Source organism: Myotis daubentonii, chromosome 1 (assembly GCF_963259705.1).
Source record: "Myotis daubentonii chromosome 1, mMyoDau2.1, whole genome shotgun sequence".
Lineage (NCBI taxonomy): Eukaryota > Metazoa > Chordata > Mammalia > Chiroptera > Vespertilionidae > Myotis > Myotis daubentonii.
In genome coordinates, this window is record NC_081840.1 from 100,275,527 (window position 1) to 100,294,516 (window position 18,990).

At 40.5% G+C, this 18,990-nt stretch overlaps 1 protein-coding gene across 1 annotated transcript; it reads left to right on the plus strand.

Moving 5' to 3' along the window:
* The first annotated feature begins 12,193 nt into the window (after positions 1-12,193).
* LOC132242995 (probable RNA-binding protein 18) lies at positions 12,194-14,703 on the plus strand. Its single transcript, XM_059712460.1, has one exon. The coding sequence runs from the start codon at positions 12,319-12,321 to the stop codon at positions 12,889-12,891; it is 573 nt and encodes a 190-aa protein (XP_059568443.1). The 5' UTR covers positions 12,194-12,318; the 3' UTR covers positions 12,892-14,703.
* The last annotated feature ends 4,287 nt before the right edge of the window (positions 14,704-18,990 follow it).

An 18,990-nucleotide genomic window follows, 5' to 3' on the forward strand; every position in this document is an offset into this window, starting at 1 on the left:
GCATACACTCAATGTAGGAGCTGCTCCCTGGTAGTCAGTGCTCTCCCACAGGGGGAGCTCTGCTCAGCCACAAGCAAGGCTGATGGCTGCCAGCAAAGTGGTGGTGGCGGGAGCCTCTCCCGACTCCTCAGCAGCGCTAAGGATGTCTGACTGCACCTTAGGCCTGCTCCCTGCTGGCAAGTGGACATTCCCCGAGAGCTCCTGGGCTGCCAGAGGGATGTCTGACTTCCAGCTTAGTCCTGATCCCCCAGGGAGTGGGCCTAACTCAGCAGGTGGACATCCCCCAAGGGGTCCCAGACTGCAAGAGGGTACAGGCCAGGCTGAGGGACCCTCCTGAGTGCACAAATTTTTGTGCACTGGGCCTCTAGTTTATGGTAAAAACTCTCAGCAGAGTGGGAATAGAGGGATCATACCTCAACATAATAAAGGCCATATATGACAAACCTACAGCCAGCATCATATTCAATGGGCAAAAACTAAGTATTTTCCTTAAGATTGGGACCAAGATGGGGATGTTTGCTTTCACCATGGTTACTTAACATAGTATTTAAAGTCCTTGCCACAGCAATCAGATAAGAATAAGAAATAAAAGGCATTCAAGTTGGAAAGGAAGAAGTAAAACTGTCATTATTTGCAGATGACATGATACTGTATACAGCGAACACTAAAGATTCCACCAAAAAACTACTAGAACTAATAAATGAAGTCAGTAAAATAACAGGATAGAAAATTAATTTTTCAAATCAGTTATATTTTTATATACCAATAATGAACTGTCAAAAAGGAAAAGTTTTAAAATCCCATTTATAATTGTATCAAAAAATAAATAAATAAACTACCTAGGAATAAATTTAACCAAGGAGGTAAATAATATGTACTCAGAAAATTTTAAAACACTGAAGAAATAAATTAAAGGAGATACAAATACAGTGGAACCTTGGTTCTCAAACTTAATTTGTTCTGGAAGTCTGTTTGAGAATTGATTTGTTTGAAAACTGAATCATTTTTCCTATTAGAAATACTGTAATATGAATTACTTCTTTCTAGATCCCCCAAATAATTCCCTGTTTTAAACTTTCTCAATTGCTTGTGATCATTTCATGAGCACTCTCATACCCTTAGCAAAATCAGCGGTCTTAATGGTCTCTTTATGTTTTAAAATTGTGCTAATCATTGATTTCACCATGCCATACTTGGTAGCCAGATCAGACATGCGAACACCTCTATCCTACTTGCAATCATTCTTTTTTAAGCTCTATCATTGTTCTCCCAGCTTTCCTGTTCACTTTGCTGCTGTCACTAACCTTTTTAGGATCCATGGTGTCTTACAGTACATATCTATATATATAAAAAAGCAGCTACAGTAACGGCCATAATGCCCTAACAACTGGTTGCCATGATGCCCACTGTGGACAGTGAACAGGCCCAATCAGGGGGTGAGGCCCCTCCCCCATGCCGGCCTGCCCCTGATCGGACTCTCCCACCCCGATCAAGAGTGGGGCCTGCCGGCCAAATGCCCCCTTCCTTCCCCTTTACCAGCTGCACCCCCATCAGCCCGCCCCACCACAATAGGCCCACAGCCCCTCCCCCTGGTCTCTCCACCCCTGATCACACCCCCCACCCCAATAGGGGGTGGGGCTGGCCAGCCAACCTCCTGAAGTCCCTGCCCCCAGCCAGCCATGCCCCTGAGGGGCCCCCACCATCCTGATTGGCTGCAACTCCTCCCCCCACTCAGCCCCACCCCAGATCAGCTCCCCGACCCTGATCAGGGGAGGGGCTGGCAGGCCAACCACACATGGCCCCTCCCAGAACACTGGCCTCTGATCAGCACCCCCAGCCCACCCCATTTGGGGGGCGGGGCTGGCCAGCCCACCACTCTCAGCCCCTCCCCATGGCCAGGCCCACCCCCAATCAGCCCCCCAACCCCAATTGGAGATGGGGCCCACCAGCCAATTGCTCATGGTCCCTTCCCCCAGCTGGCTCAGCCATGATCAGCCAGCCAACCTCCTGCCATCTCCTCCTCCTGACAGGCCCAGCCCTGATCCTCCCTGATTGGGGCCAGGCTGGCCAGACCCCACCCATGCACAAATTCGTGCACTGGGCCTGTAGTTTAATAATAATAAGCAGAAAATAAAGCAAAATAACATGAAAATATTCACAGTACAAATTTCTGAGATGTTAACAATGTGAGATTTAGCTATAAACTGACTTATACTCACACATTCTCTTCTGTGTTGTCTTAGAAACCCGTGACTGATCATATAGGTATCAGCATGAAAGAATTGTCAGGTCAAGAACTGAAGTTTTATTCAACAACTGAGACATTTTTTCCACAAACAACTTGGTCAAGAAATGAATTGTTCAAGATGAAAGATGTTCAAGAACCGATGTTTGGCTGTAAATGGAAGCCTATAGTGTGCTCATGGAGAGGAAGAATTAATTTCATTAAAATGTCCATACTACCCAGAGAAAAATTTAGATTCAATTCAATCCCTATCAAAATACCAATTGTGAGTTTTACAGAACTGGAACAAATAATCCAAAAATTTATATGGAACCACAAAAGATCCCAAATAACCACAGCAATGTTAGAAAGAAGGACAAATTGGACGTATCACACTACCTGAAATTAAATTATACTACAAGCTATGGTAATTAAAACAATATGGTACTGCCATAAAAACAGACATATATAGATCAATACATGCCTTTAAGGTCAATTAATATTTGACACAGGAGGCAAGAACACACAATGGCGTAAAGACAGTCTATTCAATCAATGGTGTTGGGAAAATTGGATAGACGCATGCAAAAAAATGAAACTAGATCACTTTCTTACACCATATACAAAAATAAACTTGAAATGGATTAAAGACTTACATATAAGACTTGACACCCTAAAACTCCTAGAAGAAAATACAGGCAGTAAAATCTTCGACATTTCTCTTAGCAATATTTTTCTGGTATATCTCTTTGGGCAAAGGAAACAAACAAAAATAAATAAACAAATGGGACTACATCAAACTAAAAAGCCTTTTCACAGCAAAGGAAACCATCAACAAGATGAAAAAACATCTATGGAATGGGAGACCATATTTGCCAATGATACCTCTAATAAGGGGTTAATATCCAAAATGTATAAAGAACTCATACAAGTAAATACGAGGAAAACTTGCAATTCAATTTAAAAGTGGGCAAAGGACTTGAATAGACACCTCTCCAATGAGGACATAAAGATGAAAAAATGTTCAAAGTCACTAATCATCAGAGAAATGCAAAGTAAAACCACAATGAGGTATCTCCTCAAATCTATAATAATGGCTTATCAACAATAAGTATTGGTCAGAATGTGGAGAAAAGGGAAACTGTACTGTTGGTGGGAATACAGATGAATGCAACCACTATGGAAAACAGTATGGCCGTTCCTAAAATAAATTAAAATGGAACTACCTTATGACCCACCAATTCCATTCTGGGTGTATCTTTAAAGAAACCTAAAATACTAAATTGAAAGAATATGTGCACCTCTCTGTTCATTGCAATGAATGAACATTATTTGCACTACCCAAGATATGGAAGCAACTCAAATGCCCATCAGTGGACAAGTGGATAAATTATTGATGGTACCTATATTCAATGGAATATTAGTTTTGGCCAGAAAAAATAATAAAATCTTACCATTTGCACAGCATGAATGAACCTAGAGGATATTATTCTAAGTCAGTCAGGGAAAGACAAATACTATATGATTTTACTGATATGTGGAATCTAAAGAACAATATAAAACAGAAACAGACTCACAGAGAATAGACTGATGGTTGTTAGAGGGGAAAGGAGCTGGGGACTGGGTGAAAATGGTGATGGGATTAGAAGTACAGATTGGTAATTACAAAATAGTCATAGGGATGTAAAAGTACAGCATAGGATATATATATATAGTCAATAATATTGTAATAACTAGGTATGGTGACATTTGGATACTGGGAATATCAGGGGAATACTTTGTAAAGCATATGATTGTCTAATCACTATGTCGTACTCCTGAAATGAATACAAAATAATAGAGAATGTAAAAATATATATGTACTTTTGATTAAATGAAAAGAAAACCACAAAGGACAATGGAAACTATTGTGTCTGTGAAACTGAAAGAAAAAAAGAATGAATAAAGGTGAACAGAGCCTAAGGGACATATGGAATACTATCAATTGAACCAACATATGCATTGTGGAAGTCACAGAAGGACGAGAGAGAGAGAGAGAGAGAGAGAGAGAGAGAGAGAGAGAGAGAGAGAGAGAAATGGACAGAGAGAATATTTGAAGAAATAATGGCTAAAAACTTCCCAAACTTGTTGAAATAAATGAATACAAACAGCCAAGATGCTCAATAATCTTCAAGTAAGATGAAATCAGAGACCTGCCCAAGACACATTATAATCAAACTATCAAGAGATAAAGGCAAAGTGAGAATCTTATAAGCATCAGGAGAAAAGCACATCATCTCATGCAAGCTACCCTTAATGAGATTACAAGCATATTTTTTATCATAAACTCTGAAGCCCAAAAGACAGTGGGCCATATATTCAAAGTGCTAAAACAAAAACCTTTCAACTAGCCATTGCAATCAGACAAGAAGAAGAAATAAAAGGTATCCAAATTGGAAAAGAAGTAAAATTGTCTTTATTCGCAGATGACATGATATTGTACATAGAAGACCCCAAAGACTCCATCAAAAAACTACTAGACTTAATAAATGAATTCGGCCCTAACTGGTTTGGCTCAGTGGATAGAGCATCGGCCTGCAGACTCAAGGGTCCCAGTTTCGATTCTGGTCAAGGGCATGTACCTTCGTTGTGGGCACATCCCCAGTGGGGGGTGTGTAGGAGGCAGCTGATCGACGTTTCTAACTCTCTATCCCTCTCCCTTTCTCTCTGTAAAAAATCAATAAAACTTATTTTAAAAATAAATAAATAAATGAATGAATGAATTCGGCAATGTAGCTGGATACACAATTAATACCCAGAAGTTTATGGCTTTTCTATACACCAATAATGAACTCACAGAAAGAGAAATTGAATAAGCAATCACATTTACCATTGCAACAACAACAAAAAACTAAGATACCTAGGAATAAAGTTAACCAAGGCGATAAAGGACCTGTACTCAGAAAATTTCAGGATGCTAAGAAAAGCAATAGAGGAAGACATGAACAAATGAAAGAACATACCATGTTCATGGATTGGTAGAATCAACATCATTAAAATGTCCATACTACCCAAAGCATTCTATAAATTCAATGCAATCCCCATTAAAATACCAATGGCATACTTCAAAGATCTAGAACAAATTCTTCAAAAATTCATCTGGAATAAAAAAAGACCCTGAATAGCTGCAGCAATCTTGAGCAAGAAGAACAATGTTGGAGGGATCACAATACTAGATATCAAGTTATACTACAAAGCCACTGTTCTCAAAACTGCCTGGTGTTGGCACAAGAACAGACATATAGACCAATGGGACAGAACAGAGAACCCAGAAATCGACACAAGCCATATTACTCAATTAATATTTGACAAAGGAGGCAAGAGCATACCAGACAGTCTCTTCAATAAATGGTGTTGGGGAAACTGGACAAACACTAGCAAAAAAATGAAACTAGACCACCAACTTACACCATAAATAAACTCAAAATGGATAAAGGACTTAAACGTAAGATGGGAAACCATAAAATCTTAGAAGAAACCACAGGCAGCAAAATAGCAGACATTTGTTGTAGCAATATCCTTACCAATACAACTCCTGGGGCAATATAAACTAAGGGACAAAGAAACAAATAGGACTACATCAAAAATAAAAAGCTTCTGCACAGGAAAAGAAACCATCAACAAAACAACAAGGTAGCCCACTGCATGGAAGAACATATTTGCCAATGTTATCTCTGGTAAGGGTTTAATCTCAAACATTTACAGTGAACTCATACAACTTAACAAAAAGAAAGATAAACAATCCAATCAAAAATGGACAAAGGACCTAAATAGACTCTTTTCGAAAGAGAACATTCAGAAAGCCAAGAGACATATGAAAACATGCTCAAAGTCACTAATCATTCGAGAGATGCAAATCAAAACAACAATGAGGTACAATCTCATACCTGTCAGACTGGCTATCATCAACATATCAACAAATGACAAATTCTGGAGAGGATGCGGAGAAAAAGGAACCCTCCTGCACTGCTGGTGGGAATGCAGACTGGTGCAGCCACTGTGGAAAACAGTATGACATTTCTTCAAAAAATTAAAAATGGAACTGCCATTTGTAATACCACTTCTAGGAATATATCTCAGGAAAACAGAAATGCCAATCAGAAAGGATAAATGCACCCCTATGTTCATAGCAGCACAATTTACAATAGCTAAGATTTGGAAACAGCCTAAGTGCCCATCAGCAGATGAGTGGATTAGAAAACTGTGGTACATCTACACAATGGAATACTACACTGCTGTAAAAAAAAGAAGGAATTCTTACCATTTGCAGCAGCATGGATGGAACTGGAGAGCATTATGCTAAGTGAAATAAGCCAGTCAGTGAAAGATAAATACTACATGATTTCACTCATTTGTGGAATATAAAGAACATTATAAACTATTGAGCAAAAATAGAGTCAAAGAAGCATTGAACAGACTGTCAAACTACAGTGGGAAGGCAGGGGAGGGTTGCGGGGAGTATAAGAGATCAGCTTGAAGGACTTGTATGCATACATATAAGCACAACCAATAGACACAAGACACTGGGGGTGAAGAGGGAGGGCAAATTCTGGGGGGTGGGGAGGCCTGGAGGAGGTCAATGGGGGGGGGAGGAGACATATGTACTACTATTTGTAATACCTTAAACAATAAAATAAAATAAAAAATATTAGTTGTAATAAAAATGAAACCCAGCACCCATTTATGATAAAAACTCTCAGCAAAGTGGAAATAGAGGTATCATACCAAAACATAATAAAAGCCATATATGACAAACCTATAGCCAATATCATACTCAATGAACAAAAACTAAAACCAAAAGAAAAAGAAAACTAAAACCATTTCACCTAAGAACAGGAACAAGACAGGGACATTCCCTTTCTTATTCAACATAGTACTGGAGATACTAGCTACAATGATCACACAAGAAGAAAATATAAAAGGCATGCAAATTAGAAAGGAGTAAGTAAAGCTGTCATTATTCCCAGATGACATGATATTGTATAGCAAACCCTAAAGACTCCACCAAAAATTACTAGATTTGATAAATGAATTTGGCAATGTAGCAGCATAAAAAATTAACACCAAAAAAATCAAAGGATTTGTAGAATCAACATCATTAAAATGTCCATACTACTCAAAGCAATCTATAGATTCAATGCAATTCCTTTTAAAGTACCAAAGGCATATTTCACAGACCTAGAACAAACACCCCAAAAATTTATATGGAACCAAAAAAGAACCCAAATAGCTGCAGCAATCTTGAGAAAGAAGTACAAAGTTGGAGGGTTCGCAATACCAGGTATGAAGCTATGCTACAAAGCCTCTGTATTCAAAAGAGCCTGGAAACACCAATCAGGAAGAATATATGCACCCCTATGTTCATAACAGCACAATTTATAATAGCTAAGATTTGGAAACAGCCCAAGAACCCATCAGCAGATGAGTGAATAAAAAAGCTGTGGTACCTTTACACAATGGGATACTACACCTTGATTTAAAAAAAAAAAAAAAAAGGAATTCTTAGCATTTGCAACAACATGGATGGACCTGGAGAGTATTATGCTAAGCCAAATAAACCAGACAGAGAAAGATAAGTAGCACATGACCTCCCTCATATGTGGATTCTAATGAACAAAATAAACTGATGAACAAAATAGATCCAGAGACATAGAACCATGGAACAGACTGATGAATTTCAGAAGAAAGTTGGGGATAGAGGTGAATGTGGGAGGAGAGTTTAACTGGGGAACTTATCCCATGTAATAAAAGGCTAATATTCAAATAGACGAATGGTGGAACAACCAGAATAACTGAACAATCGGTCGCTATAATGTGTGCTGACCACCAGGGGCCATGCGCAGAACATGGCGAACGTTGGCTGTGGCAGGATGGTGGAGCAGGTGAGCAGGGGCACCAGGCCAAGGCGGGGCACCGGTCGCTGTCATCGGGGCGAGCCTCTGGTGGATACTGAAAATTCTTTGCTCCTGCCCATCATGGTCCCACCTGGCACTTGCACCTACTGTCAGCACCAGCGTCGCTAGCACCTATTGTTGGCACTGGCCCCAATCGCTCCTTGCCATCAGCGGGTGCTAGTGGGGCCAGCACCATCAGCACATGGGAGCAGCGGTGGCGGAAGCAGGGCTGATGGCAGACAGGGGACAGGGGACCGGGGGCCATGACTGGAGGGGCCAGGCAGGAAGCTGGAGGATGGACCGAGACCTGCCCCTGTGCCTACCACAGCCTCGTGGCCCACAGTTCCTTTCAAGGTGCATGAATTTGTGTACTGGGCCACTAGTATCTTATATACATAGCCCATGGACATAGACAATAGTGTGGTGAAGGCTTGGAAGGAACGAATAGGGGTGAAGGGGGTCAATGGGAAAAAAACATGAAGGGGACATCTGTAATACATTTAACAATAAAGATAATATATTTTTTTAAAGGAAACATTAGCATTCTTCAGATATCAAGCCTCAAGCCTAGTAGAAGACAATGACAATGACTACCTCATTTCACTGACAAAAAGTGCTTCACTCTTTAGTTGTTCTATAAAGTGTAGTTTTTGGAGCTTATCAATAACAGTTTCACTCATAGATTAAAATATTATTTAAAGTTTTAAAAAAAAAAGAGTATCTTGATCTTTTATCCTATAATTTCATTTTTAAATCTACCTTTAAAAATGCTAGACTCAGACTTCCAAAATGGCGACCAGCAGGAAGGTAGGGAGGGAGAGAGTGTGAGAGCGCAAGGAAGTGATAGAGGAGTGTGTGGACGCGTGTGGTGTGTGTGTATGAGCTAGGGTCAGTTAGATTCTGCAGTCTTCTAAGGGGCTGCTAAACCGGGCAGTCTTAGGCGGCGGAGTCCCGCTCCCTGCGAGGACACTCCTGGGCGGCCAGCACAGGCACGGCGACCATGCCATCTTGGGAAACGGAGCTGCTTGAGACTAGGATCCTGGCCTCAGCACCACCCAGTCTGATCTCAGACGCATACCAGGACCCTGCAGCCACTGGGGACAGAGACCTGTGACCACAGCTACAGACCTGCGGACACCAAAAGTTCAGAAATCACCTCTGCAGATCCGTGAGTAACAGAGCCCACCCCCCCTTCCCCCAGGCTTGAGGGCAGCTCCAGAGTAACTAACTGATAGACCCACCCCTTGCCGGGGCCTCAGCACTGCAGGAACTTTAGCCTGGAAGTGCATGAGCACCTTGGAACTAATCCTATGTGCACTGCCAGCTTCTGAGCCCTGGGCTGGGAGCAATCGTGGGAACACTGGGAATTGGTCCCATGCATCACAGGCCCAGGGACCCCGATTCTCTGGGCAGGTGGCAGCACCAAGCACCAGTGACTTGACTGTATTTCTTTTCACCTGTGCCTGAGATCCTGATTTCCTGTGCATTCATACTAAGAGCCAGTGACTCCAATTCCTGGTGCAAGGGCACACAGGGACCCTGATTCTCAAGGCAAGGTCACTCGAAGCAACAGAGACTCTGATACTGGATTCTGGGGAACTCTGATTCCTGGCGCACACTAGGGGGCTCTGGTTTTCAACATGCTTCAGGGGGGGTCTCTGTTTCAGCACGGTGCAGGTAGGGTCCCTGATTCTAAGAGCGCGCACGAGGCCACATTGAGCGCTGACAACACTGACTCTGAGCGAGCCTGGTTCCCACCAACCCACAACAACCACACATCTTAGTGTCAGAGCTCTTCAGTGACACTAGGGTGGTGGGAGGCTCCCACTGCACACGGCCCAGGCCCACACAACTTGACGTTTGAACCATTGGGAGATAATCAGAATGAAGAGACGAAACAACACCCAGAGGAAAGACAATGAGGAGTCACCAAGAAAGGACATTAATGAAGTTGAAACATGCAACATGACAGAAAAAGAATTCAGAATAATGGTTGTACAATTCATTCACCGGATGGATGAGAAAATCAACAACCTATGCAAGAATCACGAAGAAATGAAAAGTGATATAGCTACAATCAAAAACACCATGGAAAGTTTCAACAGCAGACTAGAAGAAGCAGAGGACCGAATTAGTGAGTTAGAAGATAAGGCAGAGAAACAAGCTCAATCTGAACAGCAACTGGAGAAAAAAATTAAAAAGCAGGAGGAGAGCCTAAGGGAGCTTCGGGACAACACGAAACGAAGTAACATATGCATAATAGGGCTGCAAGAAGGACAAGAAGAGCAGCAAGGATTAGAAAATCTATTTGAAGAAATAATGTCAGAAAACTTCCCAGATATGGGGAAGAAAAAAGTTACACAAGTACAGAGAGTCCCAGGCAAGCTGAACCCCCAAAGACCCACACCAAGACACGTCATAATAACGATGGCAAATGTACAAGACAAAGACAGAATCTTAACGGCTGCAAGAGAGAAACAGAGAGTTACCTACAAAGGATCCTCCATCAGATTATCAAATGATTTCTCAACAGAAACACATCAGGCCAGAAAAGAATGAACGGAAATTTACAAAGTGATGCAAGGCAAAGGACTGAATCCAAGAATACTCTATCCAGCAAGGCTATCATTCAAAACTGAAGGGGAAATAAGAAGCTTCACAGACAAAAAAAAAGGCAAAGGGAGTTTATCACCACCAAGCCAGCAATGCAAGAAATGCTAAAGGGACTGGTGTAAAAAGAAGATATAAAAAGCTCAGAAAGAAAAAAGCTGCACAAAAAAAGAAATGGCTACAAACAAGTACCTTTCAATAATAACTTTAAACGTAAATGGACTAAATTCTCCAACCAAAAGACATCGAGTGGCTGAATGGATAAAAAAACATGACCCATACATCTGCTGTCTACAAGAGACCCACCTCATTAGAAGGGACTCACACAGATTGAAAGTGAAGGGATGGAAAAATATCTTTCAGGCAAATGGAAAGGAAAAGAAAGCTGGGGTAGCAATCCTTATATCAGACAAAATAGACCTCAAAGTGAAGGCCATAACAAGAGATAAGGAAGGCCACTTCATAATACTAAAGGGATCAATACAACAAGAAGATATAACTCTGGTAAACACATATGCACCCAATGCAGGAGCACCCAAATTCATAAAAAAACTCCTGGAAGATATCAAAGGAGAGATCGACAACAATATAATCATAGTAGGGGACTTTAATACACCACTGACATCACTGGATAAGTCCTCTAGAAAAACAATCAGCAAAGAAACAGCAATCCTAAATGACTCACTAGATCAGATGGACTTAATTGACATCTTCAGAACACTTCACCCCAAAGCCACGGAATATACATTCCACTCTGATGCTCATGGGACATATTCAAAAATAGACCACATATTGGGTCACAAGCAAAATCTCCCCAAATTCAAGAAGATTGAAATCATAAAAAGCATCTTCTCAGACCACGATGGCATAATATTAGAAATAAACTACAATAAAAAACAACCCCAATTACTCAAACACTTGGAAGCTGAATAGCATGTTATTAAATATTGATTGGGTTAACAATGAGATCAAAGAAGAAAAATAAAAACATCCTGGAAACTAATGACAATGAAAACACAACAATCCAAAACCTATGGGACACAATGAAAGCAGTCCTGAGAGGGAAGTTTATAGCTTTACAGGCCTATCTCAAAAAACAAGAAAAAATGGTGGTAAATCATCTAACTCTACAACTCAAAGAATTAGAAAGACAGCAACAAGAAAACCCCAGAGTTAGCAGAAGGAAGGAGATAATAAAGTTTAGAGCAGAAATAAATGACATAGAGTCCAAAAAAACAATACAGAAAATCAATGAAACCAAGAGCTGGTTCTTTGAAAGGATAAACAAAATTGACAAACCTCTAGCCAGACTCACCAAGAAGCAAAGAGAGAGGACCCAAATAAACAAAATCAGAAACGATAGAGGCGAAATAACAACAGACCCCACAGAAATACAAATCATTGTTAAAAAATACTATGGACCCCCGGCCTGGCGGCAGGTAACGTCGAGACGGAGGCGTCTGGAGCGCGGTGGGCCGCGGGCTGGGGACCTGCTCTAGGGCCATGAGCTGAGGGGAAGACGCCGAGGCCAGGAGTATTTAATAGAGATTGATGGAAGCAGAAACCAAAACTCTTCCCCTGGAGAACGCATCCATCCTGTCAGAGGGTTCCCTACAGGAAGGGCACAGGTTATGGATTGGCAACCTGGACCCCAAAATCACAGAATACCACCTCCTGAAGCTCCTCCAGAAGTTTGGCACGGTAAAGCAGTTCGACTTCCTTTTCCACAAGTCAGGTGCTTTGGAGGGACAGCCCAGAGGGTACTGTTTCGTTAACTTTGAAACCAAGCAGGAAGCAGAACAAGCCATCCAGTGTCTCACTGGCAAGCTGGCTCTGTCTAAGAAGCTGGTGGTGCGATGGGCCCATGCTCAAGTCAAGAGGTATGATCATAACAACAATGATAAGATCCTTCCAATCAGCCTTGAGCCATCCTCTAGCACTGAGCCCACTCAATCTAACCTAAGCGTCACTGCAAAGATAAAAGCCATTGAAGCAAAGCTGAAAATGATGGCAGAAAATCCCGATGCCGAGTACCCAGCAGCGCCTGTTTATTCCTACTTTAAGCCACCAGATAAAAAAAGGACTACTCCTTATTCTAGAACAGCATGGAAATCTCGAAGATGATGGTTACGAATCACTGTAGCAGCAAAAGCAAATTGGTCTCCACACCTGAAACCCTCTGCCTTTGTACTTTGTAGATGTGATTGGTACTCCCCAGCAGAGCATAATCCCATGTTAGAGTTTGGTAAAATGACATTTTTGGCTGTTCCTATGGATGTTTCTACCCTGAAGTATGTGTGGAATTGAGCATCATCCAGAATAAATAGGATTCTTTCCAAAATTGTGATTTGAACACTGGGATGCTCTAGTTGGCTGGTTTGTTTGGATTTGTAACTCCAGAAACACTATATAGTGTGCCAGAGAGAAAGGCAAACAAAAAAATGTTATTATTTAAATCAGGAAACTAAATTTATTATCGTCTGTCTTAAAAAAAATAGGGCATTTTTCTGGGCTCAAGTGTCTTTACAACATAAAAGAGACAGGGTGGGAAGTGGGAGATTTTGAATCATGTTGAGAATTGTTGTTCTAGAATTTACTATGGAAATCCCTCCAAGTGGACTAAAAAGGAAAAGTTCTTGGCAAAAGGGAGCTGGTTCTTTGAGCAAATGTTGTGGTAATCTGCTTAACAATTATGCTTTTTGTTTCAAAATCCCAATTAGCAAAATATGCCGTATATCTTAAAATTGTTTGCATCAAAAAAACTATAGAATCAAATTTAGCATATTGTACCACAACAGAAGTTCTCTTTGGAAATCCAGCTTTTATTCTATAGTGATCATCGTTTTTTTAATCTAAATAATCCTGCCTTCTATAATACAAATCTGGTTATTAACATGGGGCTTTTAAAATGCACTTATTGCATGAGATTGTTTTTATGGCATGAGAATGTTCTATTTGGAATTGTATCATGATCAATCTAAATAGAAAACAAAATTTATTTGAAAACCTGAATGTTTCTATATTGATCTCTATCAAACATTATTTATTAATAATTGCCTAGGGGTCTAGTAGAAGAAATTGGATTGCCTGTGTGGGGTGAGGTGGGGACAAGCAGTGGACACAGTGGAGCAGACACTACTCTGGCACCAACATGGTAATGACCTCATGTTTTATGTGGTTTTTAAAGGCTTGAAAGACTGCATGACTTATAACAATAGGGAGAGAAAAATAAATCGTGTTTATTTGGTAGTGTGGTTAGGTAGTGTGTTTTTCTCAGTGGTGTGGTCATCACCTGGTGCCAGGTGGACAGACTGTGTCACTGGGCAGCACCGTTGTCTCTTCACCAGATAAATCATTATTTCACCTTAGGGTGCCATTCTTAGTGATTACAGACTTTTTACCATTGTCATTCATAGCGAGAGGAAACTTTCACTATAGGAACTTAAGTCTTCCTATGAGCATAAGTGAATTTAAGACACTTAAACCAAAACGTCAGCATAGTGGGGTTTCAGAATTCACAGAGCTGGTTCAGGGAAGTTCTTACCACCTTTCCCAAGGTAAATCTTTCTAGATATCTTTAGGTATTAAATACTTTCTGCATTCATTAGCTCTGTCTATGATGCACGTAACTCTCCTTCCATTTGGGGGATAGTTTACAGAGATGGGAGAATCATCTCCCAGTTTTCTGGTGACTTCTTAGAGTATAGAATTCACTATTTTATCCTTAAGTCCTCAAAGGGTTGTGGTGATGTAGAACTCACTTAATGCAAAATAGTCTTCTATTTTTAATAGGAACTTAGAAAATACTTAACTTTGAATTATCTAGAGCTGTTTCCTTTAGAAACCAGAATTATTTATTTGTATTTAAAGCAATGTTTATTATTTGTACCAATTCTTACTCCTCTGAATAAATGGAAGACAGTGTCAAAAAAAAAATACTATGGACAGCTCTACTCCAACAAACTAGACAACCTGGAGGAAATGGACAAATTCCACTCAATCAGGAAGAATCTAAAAATCTCAACAAGCCAATAACTATGGAAGAAATTGAAGCAGTCATCAAAAAGCTTCCAGCAAACAAAAGCCCAGGACCAGACGGCTTAACAGGGGAGTTTTACCAAACATTCAAGGAAGAATTGAAACCTATCCTCCTCAGACTACTACAAAAAATTCAAGAGGAAGGAACACTTCCAAGCTCATTCTATGAAGCCAGCATCACCCTAATACCAAAACCAGGTAAAGACAACACAATGAAAGAGAATTACAGGCCAATATCCCTCATGAACATAGATGCCAAAATCCTCAACAAAATCTTAGCAAATCCTATCCAGCAGTACATCAGAAAGATCATACACCATGACCAAGTTGGATTTATCCCAGGGATGCAAGGATGGTACAATATCCGCAAATCAATAAACGTGATACATCACATAAACAAATTGAAAGAAAAAAACCACATGGTCATATCAATTGATGCAGAAAAAGCATTTGACAAAATCCAACACCCATTTTTGATAAAAACTCTCAGCAATGCGGAGTAGAAGGATCATACCTCAACATAATAAAAGCCATATATGACAGGCCCACAGCCAACATCATACTCAATGGACAAAAACTAACACCATTTTCTCTAAGAACAGGAACAAGACAGGGATGCCCACTCTCACCACTCCTGTTCAACATAGTACTGGAAGTATTAGCCATCGCAATTCGGCAAGAAGAAGAAATAAAAGGCATCCAAATTGGAAAAGAGGAAGTAAAACTGTCCTTATTTGCAGATGACATGATATTATATATACAAAACCCTAGAGACTCCATCAAAAAGCTACTAGACTTAATACATGAATTTGGCAATGTAGCAGGATACAAAATTAACCCCAAGAAATCTGAGGCATTTCTATACACCAATAGTGAACTTTCAGAAAGAGAGATTATAAAAACAATCTCATTCACCATCGCACCAAAAAAATTAAGCTACCTAGGAATGAACTTAACTAAAGAGGTAAAAGACCTCTACTCAGAAAACTACAGGACGTTGAAAAAAGAGATAGAGTAAGCATAAACAGATGGAAGAACACACCGTGTTCATGGATTGGTAGAATCAACATCATTAAAATGTCCATACTACCCAAAGCAATCTATAAATTCAATGCACTTCCCATTAAAATACCAATGGCATACTTCACAGATCTAGAACGAACTCTCCAAAAATTCATCTGGAATAAAAAAAGACCCCGAATAGCTGCAGCAATCCTGAGAAAGAACAAAGTAGGTGGGATCTCAATTCCAGATATCAAGCTGTATTACAAAGCCACTGTTCTCAAAACTGCCTGGTACTGGCACAAGAACAGGCATATAGATCAATGGAATAGAATAGAGAGCCCAGAAATCGGCCTGAACCAATATGCTCAATTAATATTTGACAAAGGAGGCAAGAACATACAATGGAGCCAAGATAGTCTCTTCAATCAATGGTGTTGGGAAAATTGGGCAGATATATGCAAGAAAATGAAACTAGATCACCAACTTACACTATACACAAAAATAAACTCAAAATGGATAAAGGACTTAAATGTACGACAGGAAACCACAAAAATTCTAGAAGAATCCAAAGGCAACAAAATCTCAGACATATGCCGAAGCAATTTCTTCACTGATACAGCTCCTAGGGCACTTGAAACTAAAGAGAAAATGAACAAATGGGACTATATCAAAATAAAAAGCTTCTGCACAGCAAAATAAACCATCAACAAAACAACGAGAAAACCCACTATGTGGGAAAACATATTTGCCAATGTCATATCTGATAAGGGCCTAATCTCCAAAATTTATAGGGAACTCATACAACTTAACAAAAGGAAGATAAACAATCCAATCAAAAAATGGGCAAAGGACTTAGACACCTTTCAAAAGAGGACATTCAGAAAGCCAACAGACATATGAAAACATGCTCAAAGTCACTAATCATCTGAGAGATGCAAATCAAAACAACAATGAGGTACCATCTCCCACCTGTCAGATTGGCTATCATCAACAAATTAACAAACGACAAGTGCTGGAGAGGATGTGGAGAAAAAGGAACACTTGTGCACTACTGGTGGGAATGCAGACTGGTGCAGCCACTATGGAAGACCGTATGGAGTTTTCTCAAAAAACTAAAAATGGAACTCCCATTTGACCCAGTGATCCCACTTCTAGGAATATATCCCAAGAAACCAGAAACACCAATCAGAAAGGATATATGCACCCCTATGTTCATAGCAGCACAATTCACCATAGCTAGAATCTGGAAACAGCCTAAGTGCCCATCAGTAGATGAATGGATTAGAAAACTGTGGTACATCTACACGATGGAATACTATGCTGCTGTAAAAAAGAAGGAACTCTTACCATTTGCAACGGCATGGATGGAACTGGAGAGCATTATGCTAAGTGAAATAAGCCAGTCAATGAAGGAAAAATACCACATGATCTCACTCATTCATGGATAATAGAGACCATTATAAACTTTTGAACAATAATAGATACAGAGGCAGAGCTGCCTCAAACAGATTGTTAAACTGCAGCGGGAAGGCCGGGGAGGGGTGGGGGGCAGGAGGGAGGGGGGTAAGAGATCAACCAAAGGACTTGTATGCATGCATATAAGCATAACCAATGGACATAAGACACTCGGGGGTAGGGGAGGCCCAGGATTGTCAAGGGCGGGGGAAAAAAAGGGACACATATGTAATACCCTTTGTAATACTGTAAGCAATAAAAAAAAAATTAAAAAAGGGAAAAAAAAGAAATATTAAATGCAACCTGAAACCTTGAGAAAGAAAAAAAAAATGCTAGACTCCAAAAACTCTTAATATAAATTAGAGATTATTACAGCATACTTCTAAAGAGAAATATATAATGAATCTATGTAAACAAATTTGTAAGCAATAATGGAAAGATGATTAAATAAATTGTGATAAATCTAGAAATTAGAGTTAGAAATTTAAAACATGTTTACAAAGTTAAGTGGGAAAATTTGGATAAATATTTATAAATAGTGTGAGTACAACTACATAAAATATGGGTGAAAAATGTAAGGAGGGAAGTACAAATAAAAATGAAATTGGCCAATGGACACAGACACTAGGGCGGGGAGGGCTTGCCCGGGTGGGAATGGCTGGGGGTTTTTCGGGAAAAAAGGAGACATGTGTAAAACTTTAGACAATAAAAAAAAAATGAAATTGGCCCTGGCTGGAAGCTTAAAGACTGTTAAGTGCCATGAGAGAAGTGCTGATAAGAGGCATGTGCCTGGGTTGCAGGCTTGATCCCCAGTAAGGGGCACACAGGAGGTAGCCCATTGATGTTTCCCTCTTACATTGAAGTTACCCTCTCTCCCTCCTGCTTCCTCTCTCTCTAAAAATCAATAAAAAATCTTTAAAAAAAATAAAAAAGGTAAGGAAACAAACAAGGAAATGTTAAGTGACTTACCCAAGTTAGGGAAACTGCTAGGATATTAGACCAGGCTACCTGACTCCAGAATCCATGCTTATATTCTGTAACTGCTGCCCCATATCTGAAGTTCCAACCATAAGTGAAGCATTCCCAGTTTTACAAACAGTTATATACTTTCCTGCTTCTGTGTGTTTGCTCATGCTACTCCTCTTATCTGGAACACTCTTCTCTCCCAACTCCATGTGTTAACATTCCATCAAGGTCAAGCACCAATGCCAGCTCCTACAGTCTCCCCTGACTCGCTGCTGCAACCGTGGGCGTACACCTCAAACACATGCCATGACACTCTGGATTTCATTGTTTATACTTGTGCAGCGACCACACTGCCAGTGGGCTTCTCCCAGCCAGTGACCGAGTGTGACAGGAACACTAAGGCAGGCCTGTTCCTGGAAGGCTTTGGACAGCTCTGATGCTGGCTTTGGCTGGAGAACTCCAAAGGCCTAGCCAAAGCTTCCTTGGACTGCACACACACCCACCCAGCTCTCAATCCCTCTTTCCTGAATTCAGGTTTGGGCTCTCTGGTGGCTTGATGGCTCTTCCAGGTTTTCCCAGCTTCCTCCCCATGCTCTCATAGCTGGTACCTCCTAATAGAATCCTTGCACATCAGTTCTGACTTGTAATCTGCTTCCTGAAGAACCCAGACGGACACATTTACCTGGGTTGAAATAATGGTTTTCATCTCCTGAGCCTCCGTAGTTTCTTATCAGCAATTCTCTCATGGCACTTAACAGT

Bases quoted from the DNA above. Each gene is read 5' to 3' on its own strand.
- LOC132242995 (XM_059712460.1), top strand. From the start codon at position 12,319: ATGGAAGCAGAAACCAAAACTCTTCCCCTGGAGAACGCATCCATCCTG.